This window comes from Lepisma saccharinum, chromosome 3 (assembly GCF_977018435.1).
Source record: "Lepisma saccharinum chromosome 3, izLepSacc3.1, whole genome shotgun sequence".
NCBI lineage: Eukaryota > Metazoa > Arthropoda > Insecta > Zygentoma > Lepismatidae > Lepisma > Lepisma saccharinum.
The window spans coordinates 28175413-28194218 of NC_139231.1; the positions used below are offsets into that span (position 1 = coordinate 28175413).

At 37.1% G+C, this 18806-nt stretch overlaps 1 protein-coding gene across 2 annotated transcripts in view; it reads right to left on the bottom strand.

Annotated features, from left to right (window-relative positions):
- The window catches only part of LOC145985732 (uncharacterized), a 49966-nt gene that overhangs the window by 20820 nt on the left and 10340 nt on the right, over positions 1 to 18806 (bottom strand). For both annotated transcript variants that reach the window (XM_083119789.1, XM_083119788.1), the window contains exon 2: positions 9175 to 9332. In XM_083119789.1, the coding sequence (XP_082975915.1) occupies positions 9175 to 9316 (142 nt within the window). In that variant the 5' untranslated portion in view covers positions 9317 to 9332. The remainder of the gene's footprint in view (positions 1 to 9174; positions 9333 to 18806) is intronic.

Here is an 18806-nt window from a genome sequence, read left to right on the forward strand (position 1 = left end):
AGGAAACGCACGCCATAATGCATTTCCCGCACGAACTAAACATCGATAGCGGGCAAGCGCACCACACTTGGATTCCACTACTGCAGCAGTTATCGCCCGGAAATAGCAGACGACGCACCAAGATGCACAGCACACCTAACGGCAGCCAGAGAACTACGAACAAAAGACGCACGCCAAGCAACAGCGCAGCAAGTTCCAACGAGGATGGTGGCAGTGGCCACTGAAATTAATCGAAAAAGAAGAAAAAACAGCTTCGCGGATAAAAGTGAGTACTAGTTTCTCCGTATTTACACCTTTATATAAATCTCTGATATTTTTATTTTTGCTGTTTGTTTCAATTTCGTTAATTTTGCTTTTCAAGTAATCTCTTTTTTTACTTCTAAACGTGCCGTAACTTCTCGCTTTATTCTATTATAATTGTTTAGATTTGTATAATCAGAGTTATTTAACCACCTAAGTCTAGCCTGATTTCTTATTTCTATTAGATTATGACATTCATTATCAAACCATGGCTTACTTTTTCTCAGTTTATGGTATCCTATACTTTCTTTAGCTGCTGATTCTATTGCATTACGTATGTGCTCCCAATTCTTATTTACGTCTGTTTCATTTATATTTTCATCATCATTTAAATCCTGCAAAACTTCAAATCTATTTGACAGTTTAATTTGGTAATCTTTCTTAATTCTTTCATCAGTAAACTTTCCTGTATCAAATTTTAGAACTTTTAGATTTTGTTGCTTATGATTTATCACTGCGAGTCTTTCTCTTAATTTAGCAATTAATAAATAATGGTCACTGGCACAGTCAGAACCTCTATGTGTACGAACATCAATTATACTAGTATGCCTTCTCTTATCAATGAGAATATGATCTATCTGATTACGAGTTTTACCATCTGGAGAAGACCAGGTATATTTATGGATATCTTTATGTTTAAAAGTGGTACTTTTCACAATTAAATTCTTTGAGGTTGCAAAAATAATCAATCTTATACCATTATCATTACTTAATTCATGAAGACTTTCTTTACCAATCGTGGGTTTAAATGTCTCTTCTTTGCCAATCTGTGCATTACAGTCACCTAACAGAATTTTCATATCATACTGAGAAAATTTATCAAAGACCTGTTCTAACTCTGTATAAAAATCATCTTTAGTATTATCATCTTTATCTTCCGTTGGTGCATGTATGTTTATTAAAATAATTTTACACCACCTACCCTGTAAAACTGCATATGATATCCTATCATTAATAAATTCTACTGTTTTAAGAGCCGAGATAATTCTATTATTTATAAAAATGCCTGTTCCAAAATTATGATTTTCAGTACCACCATAGAAAAAAGTATAATTTTTAGTTTTACAATTCCCTTCTCCTGGCCACCTAACTTCCTGGACAGCTACTACATCTAATTTATACTTAACTATCTCACTAACTGTACACTGAAATGCCCCAGGCCGGTAAAGGCTCAAAACATTCCAGGTGCCTAATTTAATATCCTTATTCCTAACGTAGATCTTATCCTTAGTCCAGGGACCTCCCAAAGTAGTCCCCACCCGGAGATCCGAACAGGGGACTATTTTACCTCCGGAATATTTTACCTTGGGAACATCCATGGCCTTATATTGCTGTTTCTTGACATTGTTTTTTACAGTGCAGAATTGTCAGCTCTACGCCTAACCCCCAATATGAATGGAGGAATTACTGCACAAGACAAACACAAACACATTAGACAGCATAACTACTACACAAGACACACACAAACACATCACAACTATAACACAATATAAACACAAACACACCACAACTACTACACAATATAAACATAAACAAACTACACACCACAACTACTACACAAGACAAACACAAACATACTAGACAGCACAACTACAACAAGTGTATTTATATATATATATATATAAAGTAAATTGTTCACTCATTAATCATTCTCATTATTAAAAAAGCATCAGAACAGTGATCCAAATAGGAAGGAAAATTAGGGCCAAGTTTAATTCTGCCACTCAAAATTAGGCCCAGTTTGATTCTACGCCCTCAAAATTATGACCAAGTTTAATTCTGTCCACTCAAAATTCCACTCCTATGTACGACATCAATGGAATTCAATTTCCCTTCTGTCAAGTTACACATTGCCAATAGAGAATAATCTATCATAGGCCGAAAATAATTCTTTTAAAATAAAAGCATAACTCGAGGATGACATCCTCACTGAGTATTTGCTATTGCTTTGAACAAATTAAACACTTTTTCTGATTTGACTTGTATTTCTTTAATTTGGTCCTTCCAAATTAGTTTTTCATCCAAGATGATACCTAAATATTTTACTCTGGATGTAATGGGAATTCTTGTTTTTCGAGACATTGAGTGAATTATTGGAGGTGTTTCCTTTTTACTAAAAATTGTAATATTAGATTTTCCCATTGAAATCGGAAGTTTTTTACTTTCAAGCCACTTTTGCACTTCCAATATTTGTTCCTCTAAAACAGGAAAATCAGTATGAATTTGTGTCGTGGATACATAGATACAGATATTATCTGCATATTGAAGATAATTGACTGTTGGAATTAATTTCCTTTTTATCCCGATCATATATATGTTGAATAACAAAGGTGCAGTCCACTAGCGCACAAAAATGTGAAAGTGTGCGCTCGTGGTATATGAAAGGTGCGACGAGCGCACAACATCCAATGCTGCGTTGCCACATCTATGATTGTGTAATGGCGGCCTGTGTATAGGATCATTTAATTGCATAAAAAGTCAAATATCAAGAAGTATTACACATGTGGACCTTGTGTCTAGTGTTCCTATTTCCTAATCCTCAAAGCAAAACGACCTTGCAAGTCTACAGATTTAAAATACCATTTTTCTCCTTTATCTTGGATGAGTCATTGCTGTTACGAGGGTTTTTTGGCAAGTGAGCACTTTGGAGCAACCACACAAAACACTGGCACCAGCAGCAGTCTTGAGGCAATTTGACTGGTGGGGATGGAGGGGAGGTGAAGTTGGAGGAACATGTGGTGGAATGAAAGGTACTGGGAGTTTTAAGGTAATGCAGTTGTTGAAGACAGAGAAGCTGAACTATAGTACTCATTCTTTATCAGCAGCGTACTAATTCCTGAAGCGAGTAGCAGACAAAAAGGGGAGTATTGCTTGGTTTTCCCACACTGTCAATGCTGTGGACATATAAGCAATATGTCTGAACACCATTGGCAGATTAATGAGCTCCTGTGGTGAAAGGTTGAAGACTTTTTTACTTGTCACATGGTATGTTCACTGAATGCTTATTGTTAGTTTCAAACTACATACAGCCTTTTATCCTTATTCTAATTGCTTCAGAATGCAATTGACGGGGAATGCACAAGAAGTGCATTTTCTTCTTTCCTGTCCATCAAGGACAGTTTGTGCACCCTTCCCTTCCTTTCCAACTCAGCCATGCCTCTTAGCTCCCTCCTCTTGTAAGAAAAGTCTAACCACAGGAAATCAAAGTTTTATGCAAAAGCAAGGAAAAGAGGAGAGTTGTGTAGTCAAAGTAAGAGCAAATTTGATGCCATCCACATGGCTTGGAAAATGTATAAAGTGGGGAAATGGGAGTTGTGACAAATGTAAGATCGAGGTGAACATCCTATTATTTAACATGGCCTCTTGCTGGGACCTGAATGGCTGAACATATTAAGCAGGAAAAATGTTTGTTTCTTGTCAATGCCTTATTCTACTATTTCTTTCTTATATTTTCATTCTCAGTTTATTCTGATCTCTCTTAATGTAACTTTTTTCTCTTTGTTACTTATTCTATTTCCCGATCTCTCTTTTCCTCTCACATTCTTTCTTCCTGTGTTTGTCTCTCTCCTCCTTTCTGTTTTTCCTTTTCTTGCTCTGTGCCTCGTTCCTTCCATCACACTATTCCCCTATGTGTGTGTGTGCGTGACACTCAATTTTAAGTGATCCTTAAAATTTCTAATGTAAACTTCATGCGTTGGCCAGGACTATTCTACGGTGGGCCTCACGCACCCTATGACTTCTTCGACGGAAGCACATATGCGGAGCGTGGAGGAAGTGATTGGAGTAGACGTGCGTAGTGTTTCGAAATTGGAATTGCGTGTTCTCGCGTTTCAATCTACGTATAAAACGTGATCGCTCGAATCTCAGATATAAGCTCATGGTGGGTGATTTACGTCTGTTAAAACATAATATATGAATGAGATATTCCTTTTCAACCACTGTTTCTTGCCGACATGCTTTACATTTACACGTGTAAAATTCAAGCAATGTTTACTACGGGCATGGTATCATTACAACACTGGCAGACTGGGTGTCAGTGACCTTGACTTCCAAACAACAATGTGCAAGTTCGCATCTTGCTGAGAAAACTGCAACTACTCATGCCTTAGATCTTGTCATCTGATTCCCATGAGGGTGGGGATTTATCCAGCATTTCTCAGAAACTCTACATGGGACTTCTTGTGCTGGCCTTTCAACCTGCGAATGAACCTTTGAAAAGGACAAATGTTGGCAGATGAGTTATTGTTCTTGGCGGTGTTTCTAGCCACTCAAAATCATTGGTATTGGATGATATTGATGAAAACAATTCAACCAATACTTACCGATACTGATAATGAAGTATACCCCTGGTATCAAACGATACTGATACATTGGTATCGGTTCAGCACTACTATATTTTGATGTTGATAAGGGGAGTACTAATGCAGTTAGCATCTCAGTTCCAATCCATGCAGATTGATTGATTTAGTTTATTTTACTTCGCATTTTGTGCCTCTTGGCTAATTTGCGAAGATGGGGATGAGTGATGAAATGATGAAATTGATGAATGGACATTCACAAACAACCAAGTCCGAGAGGGATTCGAACCCGGGACCCTTGGTGTCGCAGTGTGATGTGCTAACCACTCGGCCACAGGGTCCGGCCAATCCATTCAGAAAAGTAATAATTAAATTATTTTTGTACAGAGTGATTCACTAAAGTGTAGACTGCCATGTTAGTGTTTGCACTTAAGCAAGCGAGGTGCTCACAGCCATACGTCAGCACTGTACACTGTCCACGAATCAAGAGCGCAAGTTTCTGTAACTAGTTTAAAGAAGTGATCTATTTACTTACCAATTTATGAAAGAAGGTGATGAAACAGGCCACCTTCATTGTCCACACATTTTTGACACCTCATGATGAAGTTACCCATAACTGACTGCAGTTCCTGTTGATTGACGTTGGTAATTTCTTTGCGGATGTTACGTTTCAGTTCTTCCACGATGTGAATTTGACTTGTATGCAGCATTTTTTAATATACCCGAGAGATAAAAATCACATGTAACTTTTTTTACACCCCGGAGTTAAAACAGTGGTCTATACAAAATTGTTTATTATATTTTTTGTTATTGTGTTTAATAAATAGAACCTATTAATCTTGTTTCAAATCGCTTTTTAACTTTACATGTCAATTGAGTTGACACACATGAATCATAAAGAAATATATTCTGTACAGTAGAAAACATTTGCTGAGCCAAACACACTTTGCGGTTGAATATATCAGACAAAACACAATACGTAACAAGCACCATATCACTTCACACTCGCCAGACTAATAAATAGGCCATACAATACAAAACCAGGACCCTGATCACTTTTGCCTAATTCCAGAACCTCCGTAAAAACTGCTTTCTAGGTACCCTCATCAGCTTAAGTTAGTGAGTATCTTAATTAAGATATATCAAAAATGTGTGTGCACCGAATGCGACAAGTTTGAACACTTCCTTTTATAAATCTGCTAAGGTATCAAAAATGTGTGCGCATCGAAGGTGACAAGTTTGAACACTTCCTTTTATAAATCTGGTAAGTAAATCACTTTCTAAAATAATTACGGAAACTGATGTGTGTTTGCTTCATCGACACACTACAATGCCAAAGAACGGCCGCAAGTGACTCGATTGCTGATAGTGCAAACATCAATGCGGCGGTCTATACTTCAATAGATCGCATTGTATTATGCTTATACTTAGGGCCCAGATTTTTATTTTCTCTTTTTTTGTATGATCAAGAAAAAATTACAAATGTTGGCAAATTATACATAAGAGACTACATATTTTTACAAAAAATGCAGTATTTGATCAATTTTTTTAGTTTTCATGCAGTATTTGATATATATTCACTAGGGTGTTTCATTTTTCCAAAGATGTGATTTTCATATGACTTTGCTTATGCCCTGAGTCTCAGTGATGTAAAAGATATATATGCCAAATTTGAAGAAGATTGGATAATATTTAGGGGTTGCACACATTGATCACTTTTATCTCAAACTAGTGAAATTTCTAATATTGAAGTGCTTTGTACTAATGGGCTTCTCATGTATTTCTTTCATCTTTTGCAGGTAATTGAACTTTAAAATAGGAACCAAAAGAGGAATTTGGCTGCTAGAAAAGGTGCCTAGTGGTGAGTTTTTAGGAGCTCGGCTCCCTTCAAAGGAACAAGTACTTTTAGTTTTTATTTACCATCACAAGGAAATGAAAGAAACACTTTCGGATGCTGCTGAATCTACCAGTACTAAACTACAGGAAGTGTGGAGGAAAGCAAATATCCGTGTTAAGACGGAGGAGAATATCCATGCAGGTATACAGAAGCTGTACAAAGAATACCAAAATCTGGTAAAGAGAAATCGAGAAACACAGATAAATCAAATGTGAAACGGCAGATTTGGAAAGGTGATCTCGTCGAGTTATTTGACATTTCGCAGCAAAATGTGATGGACATGACTAGAGAAGATCGTATGAGTTCGTCAATGAGTGGAGTAGTCAAGGTTTTCGCCTCGAAAATAAGAACTAAGTGTACAAAAGAAGACAAAAATGATTCACATAAGAATAAACATTACAAAGCTATCGCTGAAATCAATGAGACAGTTATACTGGAAGACTCATCTCCATCATCATCAGCACCTAGTGACGAAGAGGCTGAGTTTTCGCCTCCAGCAACGAAAAAATTACGTTCAAGTCCTAGATTAAAACCTCTTGATCAGACACTCAGGTCTACTTGGGATCGAGAACAGCTCTCTATTCGACAAGCAAGTACTTCATTTATAGCAACTGCAAAGAGCCTTGGTCACGATGTTTCAAAAATTTCCTTATCTCCAGCTACCGTTTACCAAGCTCGGGCGATCAATAGAAGTAAAATGGCAAAGAAAATCGAAGAGTCACTCTTTGAAAATCCTCCTCATTTGGTCTTGCATTGCGATAGTAAACTGTTGCCCTGAGTTGCCCATGGGAGTGTCAAAACTTTGGAAGATAGAGTTGCAGTTCTAGTGACTGGCAAAGATTTTGAGCATTTTCTTGGCGAACCTGTTGCCCTGAAAAGCACTGGTGAGCAGATGGCTGAAGTAGTTATTCGGGAAGTGGACCGATTTGGGCTACGTGACAATATCATCGGTATGTGTTTTGATACTACAGCATCTAATACAGAACTGATCCAAGGGGCATGTACCACAATTGAAAGGAAATTCGGACGAACATTGTTGTGGTTGGCTTGCCGTCATCACACCCATGAACTAATATTGAAAGGAGTGTTTGAGGAGTGTTGTGGCGTACCATCAAGTGGTCCTGACATCCAGATTTTTCGGAAGTTCCAAAGTCTGTGAGCTTCACTTGATAAGAAGTCATATACGACAATGCTGGATGAAAAAAGTCCCGTTGAAGGCTTTCTAGAAGAACAAGGAGTGAAAATGGTAAACTACATCCAAAATGTCCTAAGAGACGGAAGTCATCCAAGAGAAGACTACAAAGAGTTATTACAACTCTCACTCCTGTACCTAGGAGGTTGGTCTCAAACGACTTCAGTTTCAGGATACCAGGCAGATAAGGAAAATTAGACAAAAATTTAGAAACCAAACCTGCAAAGAAAAAGGAAATGAAACGATTAGAGGGTAAAAACCTAGTTTTTGAAGGAAAAGACCTGAGCCATTTCGTTACTAATAAAACAAAGACGTTATTTGAATTGTTTGGGATCCAAGACGTGACAGAATACTGCAGTGATTCTCTAAGAAGCCATGTGAACGCTCTTAGGTGGTCAATGATACCGCAGAAAGAGAAATTGCTCTGATAAAAAAGTTTAACGAATCGGTCAGGGACGAACAAGAAAAACTATTCTTGTTGAGGATAATCGAGCATCACAGAAAAGTCGTCACCAAGGGAACAAAAGAAGGGATTTCATCGTTCAAAGTTGATTAATATAACACATGTTTTGCCTATCATACTACCTATTAATTTAGTGTATAGTTTTAATATTATTTTAAGTTTGTGATTTCTAGTTTTCCCAATAAAAGTAATTAACATTAAAAAATCGTATTCTTTGCCTACTTTTACAAAACTGATCAAAGTGTGCAACCTCTAAATATTATCCAATCTTCTTGAAATTTGGCATATATATCATTTACATCACTGAGACTCGGGGCGTAAGCAAAGTCTGTAAAAATTTTAAATTTTATTTTTTGCCTTACAAAATGAAACACCCTAATATTCACGGCACAAACATTTGATTTATCTAAATATTCAGTATTGTTATCGATCATGTGAGACCTGCCACTGTACTTTCACTCAATATTTTGCCAAGCCCTGGAAATCAAGATTCTGTACTTTGTTGTTCACTACTTGGTGGCTCTGACAGAATTCAGTTGAAGTTACAAAAATAGCAGGAAATCTCCGCCAACTATGAAAAATATTACTCCCTCTGTCCCATAATTATAGTCCGGTATGCCAAAATGGTAACTTTTTATTTATGTTCTTTTGGATACTTGATCGGCCAATTTGTACTGATCCTTGAGTAATAACGTTGTATGACTAATTCCGGTGTTTCATTTCCTTCTTCTGTATACACAAGTGTCACAGTTTGAATATCGGACAAGTATTATGTGACAACAAACAGGGTCTTCCTCAGGTGAAGAACTAGGAGTTGCCTTGGTCAGCAACTTAGTGTTTTTTTCAAACAAGTTGGACTAAATTGTGGTGGATGAGCGGTTAAGGCATTATTTTGGTGCCCATTGAATCATTCTGACCAAGAATTTTTCCATAGTTTTCATCTGTCACCTCTAGACCATTTTTGAAAAAGACATTGAAATTAAATGTGTGATATTAGTTCAATATATATACTCCAGCTACTTACCTGGATTTATTTTTTGTTTGTACTTTCTTTTCCTTGCACTGGTACTGCTTTTATATGTTGCAGCAGCATTCTTGAAGCAGTCACATAAATATCTTTGTCTTCCATACAGGATCCAACAGGGAGATAACCCTTGTTGCCACATTGCACTGTATATTGTTCTGAAAGTCAAGTGAAAAAAAAGTGGTCTATTATAAAGAAATTGAAGTTATCACAATTGGGTGTTATCCTTTCCATCCTAAATCGATGTTAAAAGTCCTTGTTAACATTTCTGATCACTTTAGTGTTTAATGTTAACCAAATTGGTATGTAGGACATTCTAACTATTTTTACCACATTTCATCCTTCCTCAACACAGAAATATGTGGGATGAACTGTGAATACCACTGATATCAGTTGGAATTTAATCACACACAAGAGCAGATACTTTTCCGGAGTCTTAGTGTCTCATCAAGTACACAAAACACCATGCAACACATATATATATCCTGGAAATTATGCAAAATGCATAATGTTCAATATTTTAGCAATGAGATTGTGGGGAGAAATTAATTTTACAGGAATATAATTTAACATTAACCCTTTCATGCCGGTAGACGAAATATTCATCACGCATGGAAATCCCCCAAGGACAGGGCTCATTTGAAGCAAAATGTAACATGTTGGAAAATGTTTTGTTAAAAACGTTGTAATAACACGAAACATACAAATGAGGACTCGTTTCATTCTGAATTTCCAAGCCTTTCGTTTTGTAAAGTAAACATGTCGATGTGTACCTATTTTCGGAAGCAATGGACAGAGGAATTTCCAAATTTCGTTTTCTTGAATTTTTTTTTTCAATATTTGGCTAGCTCCCATCCGCTAGCACCCACTGATCTGGGCAAACAACTGGCCGCAGACACGTCATCAGAAATGCACACATCGATCAGGGCAAACCACCACTAGTCGCTGATTGCTCCAAGTTATATAAAGGCGAATGAATGCGATAGTACAAATAGTACAATAAAAAAAAATGAAAGAAAGAACGAACTCAAAATCAAGATTATTTATTTACCTTCATCCAGTACATCTGCCTCTTCCCGCCTGGAAATAACATCTTGATCTTGTTTATTGTTTCTTGTGGTAAAGTTTCATGCATGGGTACGCACACAACGGGACTTTACACACCTCACACAAATTTGGTATCTTTTCTTTTCTCTTGCGAGAAGCAGACTTTGCACCTTCCCCATTTATCACAAAGTGAGGACCAGTGGTTTGACTGGGAAGGTGAATATCGAACACTGGCTGCAGAGTTGGAAGATCGACTGGAAACAGGAGTTTGAAGAACTGATGAGGGTCCCGCAGAGGCCTGGCAAGAAAGTTCATCCAGTGGTGTAATGAGTTCATACCTGAATTTCCTGTGGTCCACATTTGGTTGGAAATGACGCAGCAGGATAAGTGTGTTTACTACTGAGGCATCATCAAGTAGATGAAATAACATCTTGTTCGTCCATTTTCTACTTTTCCTCCAAATGCTGTAGCTGTTTGGCATCTGATCAGCCTTATCAGCACACCCTATATGCTTATTGTAGTCCTCAATGATCAGAGGCTTGTTCATCAATAAAATTTCCAGTTCCAGGATGCGGATGGGTGTTTATGAGGACATACACTACCCTTTTATCCTTCCAGCACACTGCAATGTCACCTTTCTCAAGTTTGTTTATTTGGAGCGAAATCAGATGGCATACCACGTCGACAAGCCCTAACAGTTCCGCAACATTGAATTCCATGTTGGTATAATTCATTGTATAGACGAGGAGAACTGAAATAATTGTACATGTACAGTTTATGTCCAGCATTTCTCACCTTTTTTGCCAGATTCACTACCACATCGTGGTATTCACTGCCCCAAGACTCTTTTTACCTAAATACACCTCCATCTTCTATGTATAACCAAGGGAATCACAAACCTGGAAGATTTTAATACCAAATCTCTTCCGTTTCTTGGGAATATATTGTTTAAATATTACCCTCCCCTTGAATAAAACCATTACCTCATCTATGGCAAGATGTTCTTTAGGGTTGTAACAACTAGAGAAATTGTTGTTGAGTATTTCAAAAACACACCTTATCTTCCACATTCGGTCGTAATTTGGAGCTGTTTTGTCTGGAGGATTCGAGTTGTGTCGAAATGCTAATCATATTTTGCAATGGATGGTATTCAATTTGGCATCAGTGGTGCAGGGTACGATGGGACATCTGGCCGAAACGAAATGAGGTCCAGCAACCTACAGCAAGAATGTAGCGAAACAAATATTGCATACACAAATATACACCAAGTGTTTATCACTTTCGGTGGTCTTATTGAAGTGGAGACTTTAAAATGAAGTTTCCTTTTGGTGAATTAATGCACTGTGTGAAAGAAGATCATAACTTCATGCAGTTTTGTTGTTAGCATGATGTCTCTAATCCAGAGCGAAATATGAATCATCTTTGAAAGGCAAGTACTGTATTTACAGCTAGCTTTATATTGGGGATGGGCCGATATGAAATTTTGGCTGATACCAATAAAGTATCAATATAAAATTTACCGATACCAATAACTGATATTCTACCGATCCGATATAAAATTAGAAATGGTCCTTGAAGAACCTGAAAGGTTCATTGACCTCCTTAATAAATGTGTGTTTCAAGTGACTGCAGTGAAAAAGAAATTGCATATTCAGACATTTACATTTTTAGAAAGTAGGGCATGGAGATTATCCATAAAAATTACAACAAAATGGCAGAATTTTGCACTAAATTATAAGATATTTATCGATATATCGGATCGGTAAAATAATCGGTAATTTTACTGATAAACTGATATGCCTATATCGGCCGATACCGATAGAGTACCGATTAATCGGTCCCATCCCTACTTTATATAAATGTTATGCTATTCTTTACATCCTTATACTTCTCAACACCTGTGGGTGCTCCATTATCTTAAATAATGTGCACACAAATTAGTTGAAAAAAGTAAAGTAAAAAGTGCTCCCCTGTGCATAGCACCATGCCATGAAGGCATATAGGGGGTGTGGGGGTAACGCCCCACACTTTCTTGATCCGGTCGTGAGTGGGGGTGATGTGATCAGCATCACGCCCCTGACCACCTTTACCCCCCAGGGTTTCCCCCAGGTACCCATGTTATTCGACGCTGGGTGGGCGCCGGGGCCGCTTCCATAGTTAGAAAAGTTTCCAGATTTGAACCGGCCGGGGATCGAACCCGGGACCTTAAGCATGGTAGTCAGACACGTTACCGACTGAGCCACCACGGCCACCCAAAATAGTTGAAGTTAATGTTTATCAATCAGTAGATATATTCTCATTATTCTTGTATTCACATACAGTTTTCAGATATCTTATATGCCAATCTCAATAACACATACAAAAAGTTATATGTTACTGTATTTAAAAATGTACACAATTTTCGTCTTCGAAATATATATCTCTGACTGATCATATTCATGAGACAAAATTTGGTTTAATTAATAATTAAACACTTTATGCTCAGATGGACTAATCGGTACTAATAAAACTAACTCTGGACCCCTCAATTACAAGGCAGCAGCATTAGCATTTACTCCATTGGAGAGGCCAATTTCAACTACCTTGTTCTATATTTCTCTCTTGACGTTACCTACCTTTATGCAATGTTGTTTTATGGATAATAACATATTTTAAGATACTCTGGTCATTGTTATACTTGTACCTTGAATCACTGCCAGAGAGACTAAGTGCAATGCTTATCAAGAATGTTTACAACACTCTCAAAAATGATTGCCAGAATCATAGCAGTGGGCATGATTTCGCACAATGAATTTTGGGGTAACTTGTTCACTGAGTATCAACTATTTGTTACCAAAATTCGAGTAAGCTGACAAGTTGTCATCATGGGACAATTGTCAACAGAATATATTTAAATCAGCTATTCGAATATGTACACAGAAAGGAAAATTCTTTGGATAAATTTACAAAAAATATCCATGTTTTAATTGCAGAAAAAATTACTAAGTTCCCACTGCAATCAAATAGTTGATAATGTGGCACCTGAATGTATTACAATGATTTCCATGAGTATCAAACCAGACACAGCAGAATATAGAAAAGGAAAGTTAAAAATTGTACTTACGTATGTGAGTATAGTGCTCTTATTGTAGAACGACGTTTCAGAGATTGACTATCTCTTTCCTCAGGTTCGTATAAAAACTAAGTACTTGGCATAGTACTGCGTCAAAAATGTAATATGAGGATTGTGGTTAAGGGTTGGTTAGGGTACATTTAAAATATTAAGTTTTTGCTATTAGAAGTACATAAAAACCAAGCCGTTCCCTAATAAAACTTGTACAGTAAACCTATTCACAGGTAAAAAAGTTAAAAAAGTTAAAATTCTAAAAACCCTGCATAATCACAATGCGACCTGCAGGTTTGGTCTTTCCTACCCAACTGTGCTTATCTATCCACATGAAGGTCAATTCTCAACGAATATTTCCCCTCCCCTTAATTTTCTCGTTTCCCCTTATTACGTCACAAATCCAACGTGAATTCACGTTCCTCTCTTGCAGCTTGCATAACTTCCGGAGTGACGTGGAAACCGATATTGGGTTCAATCTTCCAGGCTTTATCCCATTTTTTGAGGAAATTGATCCACCCTTCTTCCAAATTTCCTTCGTCCCTATTAAGATTATTCTCCCCCCCCCCTACAAATACTCGCTGTTTCATACACGTTTCTTCCTAATTTCCTCCCCTCTTTTCTGATTACCTCTTTTTTTGCGATTCTATGCCCACTTTCCAAAATATGTTCTGAGAGACCCGTTTTGGGAACTTTTTCCCTTATGTCCTTTTCATGCTCGCTCCATCTTTTACCCATATTTCGGCCCGTCTGTCCTATGTACTCCTTCCCGCATTGGCATTCTATTCGATAAACCCCCTTCTGTTTTTCCGGTATTTCCCTAGTTGTCTTTCCTTTCTTATAATCGGTGAAGTATTTTTCTACATTCTTTGGTGCTTTCATCCCGCAGACGATTCCAAAATCTCTCGTTATTTTTCCAATTTTTTCCGATACGGATTGATGGTAAGGGATGCCAACGTACTTTACCCTCCTATTTTCGATTTTTTCCCCTTCTTTTTGATCCCCTTCTTTCCTAATAATTTTCCGTGCTCTCTCCGCAATCTTATCCATTTCTCTATTTGTGTATCCGTTTTTTAATCCTGTTTTTCTTATCCACCGAATTTCGTTGTCTTTTTCTTTTTCATTATTGCATAGTCTACCGGCCCTAATAAAAAAATTAAGGAATACGTTTTTCTTTGTTATTTCGGGGTGCGCCGATTCCTTGTTAATATATAAGTTCCCCGATAGGGGTTTATGATGTACTCCTGTTCTAATCCTATTCCCTTCTTTCAAGATACTAAGATCCAGGAAATTGATTTTTCCATCGCTTAAGTTTTCCCTAGTGAAGTTTATTCTTTCGTCTTGTTTTTCTAATTCTTCAAAAACCCTGTTCAGTGCTAACCCCTTTCCTATAATCAAGATATCATCAACGTATCTCCCATAATATTTAATACCCATTCCTGTTTTTTCCAAAGCTGCCTTCTCAATGAAGTGCATAAAAATGCTCGCTACTATACCCGAAATGGGGTTTCCCATCGCCAAGCCTTCTTTTTGTCTATAAATACTGTCATTGACATAGAAAAAGTTATATTCCGTTACAAGGTTATACCATCGTACATATTCCCAAGCAGTTAGAATGTCTATTCCTTTTTCTAACAGCCACCTTAGTAAACAATCTCCCGCCCGCCCCCTCGGTACACTTGGGTATAAGTTAACAACATCAAAACTACTTATTGTATCCTCGTCATCAATTTCCAGATTTTCTATACATTCTTTAACTTCTACGGCATTCCTAACGCTATATTGGGTGTTCTCATTAACCTTCCTTATTCTTTTTACCAGCAATTTTGCTAGCCCATATCCCGGATGTTCGTATGTTGGTATAATAGGTCTAAGTGGTATGCCTTGTTTGTGTGTCTTAGGTATTCCAAAAGCAATTGGTATGTTGCCAACTTTAATTTCCTTAATAAGGATTTTCTTTTCGCTTGTGCCTAATGTAATGCTTGTCTCTACCCCTTTTTTGATCTCTCTTCTAATCTTATTAATAGGGTATAACCTTGTAACGGAATATAACTTTTTCTATGTCAATGACAGTATTTATAGACAAAAAGAAGGCTTGGCGATGGGAAACCCCATTTCGGGTATAGTAGCGAGCATTTTTATGCACTTCATTGAGAAGGCAGCTTTGGAAAAAACAGGAATGGGTATTAAATATTATGGGAGATACGTTGATGATATCTTGATTATAGGAAAGGGGTTAGCACTGAACAGGGTTTTTGAAGAATTAGAAAAACAAGACGAAAGAATAAACTTCACTAGGGAAAACTTAAGCGATGGAAAAATCAATTTCCTGGATCTTAGTATCTTGAAAGAAGGGAATAGGATTAGAACAGGAGTACATCATAAACCCCTATCGGGGAACTTATATATTAACAAGGAATCGGCGCACCCCGAAATAACAAAGAAAAACGTATTCCTTAATTTTTTTATTAGGGCCGGTAGACTATGCAATAATGAAAAAGAAAAAGACAACGAAATTCGGTGGATAAGAAAAACAGGATTAAAAAACGGATACACAAATAGAGAAATGGATAAGATTGCGGAGAGAGCACGGAAAATTATTAGGAAAGAAGGGGATCAAAAAGAAGGGGAAAAAATCGAAAATAGGAGGGTAAAGTACGTTGGCATCCCTTACCATCAATCCGTATCGGAAAAAATCGGAAAAATAACGAGAGATTTTGGAATCGTCTGCGGGATGAAAGCACCAAAGAATGTAGAAAAATACTTCACCGATTATAAGAAAGGAAAGACAACTAGGGAAATACCGGAAAAACAGAAGGGGGTTTATCGAATAGAATGCCAATGCGGGAAGGAGTACATAGGACAGACGGGCCGAAATATGGGTAAAAGATGGAGCGAGCATGAAAAGGACATAAGGGAAAAAGTTCCCAAAACGGGTCTCTCAGAACATATTTTGGAAAGTGGGCATAGAATCGCAAAAAAAGAGGTAATCAGAAAAGAGGGGAGGAAATTAGGAAGAAACGTGTATGAAACAGCGAGTATTTGTAGGGGGGGGAGAATAATCTTAATAGGGACGAAGGAAATTTGGAAGAAGGGTGGATCAATTTCCTCAAAAAATGGGATAAAGCCTGGAAGATTGAACCCAATATCGGTTTCCACGTCACTCCGGAAGTTATGCAAGCTGCAAGAGAGGAACGTGAATTCACGTTGGATTTGTGACGTAATAAGGGGAAACGAGAAAATTAAGGGGAGGGGAAATATTCGTTGAGAATTGACCTTCATGTGGATAGATAAGCACAGTTGGGTAGGAAAGACCAAACCTGCAGGTCGCATTGTGATTATGCAGGGTTTTTAGAATTTTAACTTTTTTAACTTTTTTACCTGTGAATAGGTTTACTGTACAAGTTTTATTAGGGAACGGCTTGGTTTTTATGTACTTCTAATAGCAAAAACTTAATATTTTAAATGTACCCTAACCAACCCTTAACCACAATCCTCATATTACATTTTTGACGCAGTACTATGCCAAGTACTTAGTTTTTATACGAACCTGAGGAAAGAGATAGTCAATCTCTGAAACGTCGTTCTACAATAAGAGCACTATACTCACATACGTAAGTACAATTTTTAACTTTCCTTTTCTATATTCTGGATTTGTGAGTAACACGCGACAAACCTATAAAATGCTACAGACACACCAGTATGATGAAAATAATCAGGAAATTGTGCATGGAACCTGTGTTAAGTAGAAATTCCCAGCCTTTTCCAGGACAAATTTTGCATTTTATCCCGGATATAAATCCACATATGCAAATAATAAACTCATACAGCTTTCAGGTATTGATTATATCAAGAATCTTTTAGTTTATGAGAACATAGACTTCATTTCTCCTTGATTTATATTCAAATTGGAAAATTATTACAATTAACAAGATAGCGGGGATTTTTACAGGGATTTTTCATATGCAGGCAGTTCAAAATAAAATATTTGATTAATTTTAAAGTTAAGACTAAAGAAGAATGTTAATTCAATTAAGGTGACCAGACTTCCTTATTTTCACAGGACTGTCCTTTGTTTGAGGGTCATTGATTGATTGATTGATTTGGTGTTTGAAGTCCACTTTATACACAGTAAGGCTAATAGGGACTGGACCTACAGTTTAAAGTGGGATCAGAACCATTATGTGCTTCCACCAGGTATCGAACCCAGGACCCCTCGTGTTTGAGGGTCATGTCCTGCTACTCTAAAAAACAAAATATGTCCTATTTTTCAATACCATCTTGTGAAATGTCCTGAAAAACATCCAGACAAATTGTTTACCTCTGTGAAACAGTTAATGTCTTTTCAATTAATAGTATTATTAGTTTACAAACAAATACTTGCAGAATTAAACATTTTCAAGATCGTTTCGTATGCAGCCTTATTCTTACTGTAAAGTTTATATATATTTATTGCTTAGAAGCAGATATTGCATGCAGTCTGTTCATGATATGATATGAAAGGTACCAAGTGATGACTAAAAGTATATGCAGGGGAGCTTTGAAAATTGAAAATAGCTCAATTCTGGGGATTTGCATGTTTGATGCATTGATGAGTTGATTACTACAGGTGCGGCAAGAGAAAAATATATTCTCAGTATTGATTAATATTTTAATATTGTTTCAAAATGTATTAATGTTTTATGGTAAGAAAGTAAGGAAACACAAAAAGAACAGTAAGAACAAGAGAGATATGAAGGTTAATCTGTAAAATTAAAAAGATAAGCACGAGGAGGAACAAAAAAAGAGAGAAATGAAAAGGGAAATATATACAGGAATGGATCTTCCAATTCTGGTCCCTAACCCTTACCGTCCTCCTTCCACCATGTGCCAATGTACCCTATCAGGATCCTAAGGCACCACAAAACTGTATTCCTGTGAAAGAGGTGGAGTGGTTGAACACTAGGATTCCAGGGGTCCTAGGATCGAATCCCGGTCTGGGAATGGATGTTCTTTGTGAATGTCCATTTATGAATTTAATTATATCATCACTCATATTCATTGTTGCAATTAGCCAAAAGAAAAGCGATGTTAAATAACAAAAAATAAATCAAGAAGAAAACAGAATAAAGAGAATTGTGTAATATTTCAGGAGACATGTAAGTAGAATGACTTCTCCTTTGCCAAAGAGCAAAGGAAGTGCAGTTAACCTGTGCTCCTTTAGTTATAGCTGTACAACTGCAATCCCCCCTCTCCCCACAACTCGTACACATCTGTGGATGCCCCACTTTTCGTACCAGAAAATCTGGTCACCCTAAATCCAATCCATTTTTTCAGTGAACAATGCACATATAATTAGTGTGTTTTTATCTTTTCTCCTGTTTGTGTATATTCATTCAGTGTAAAGTGATTATTATATTATGTGGGAGCAAAAAATCTGTGCATGTGTGCTAGTAAAAAACTGCTGAACCTCCTGCAGACGTTAAGAATGGGAACTTACACC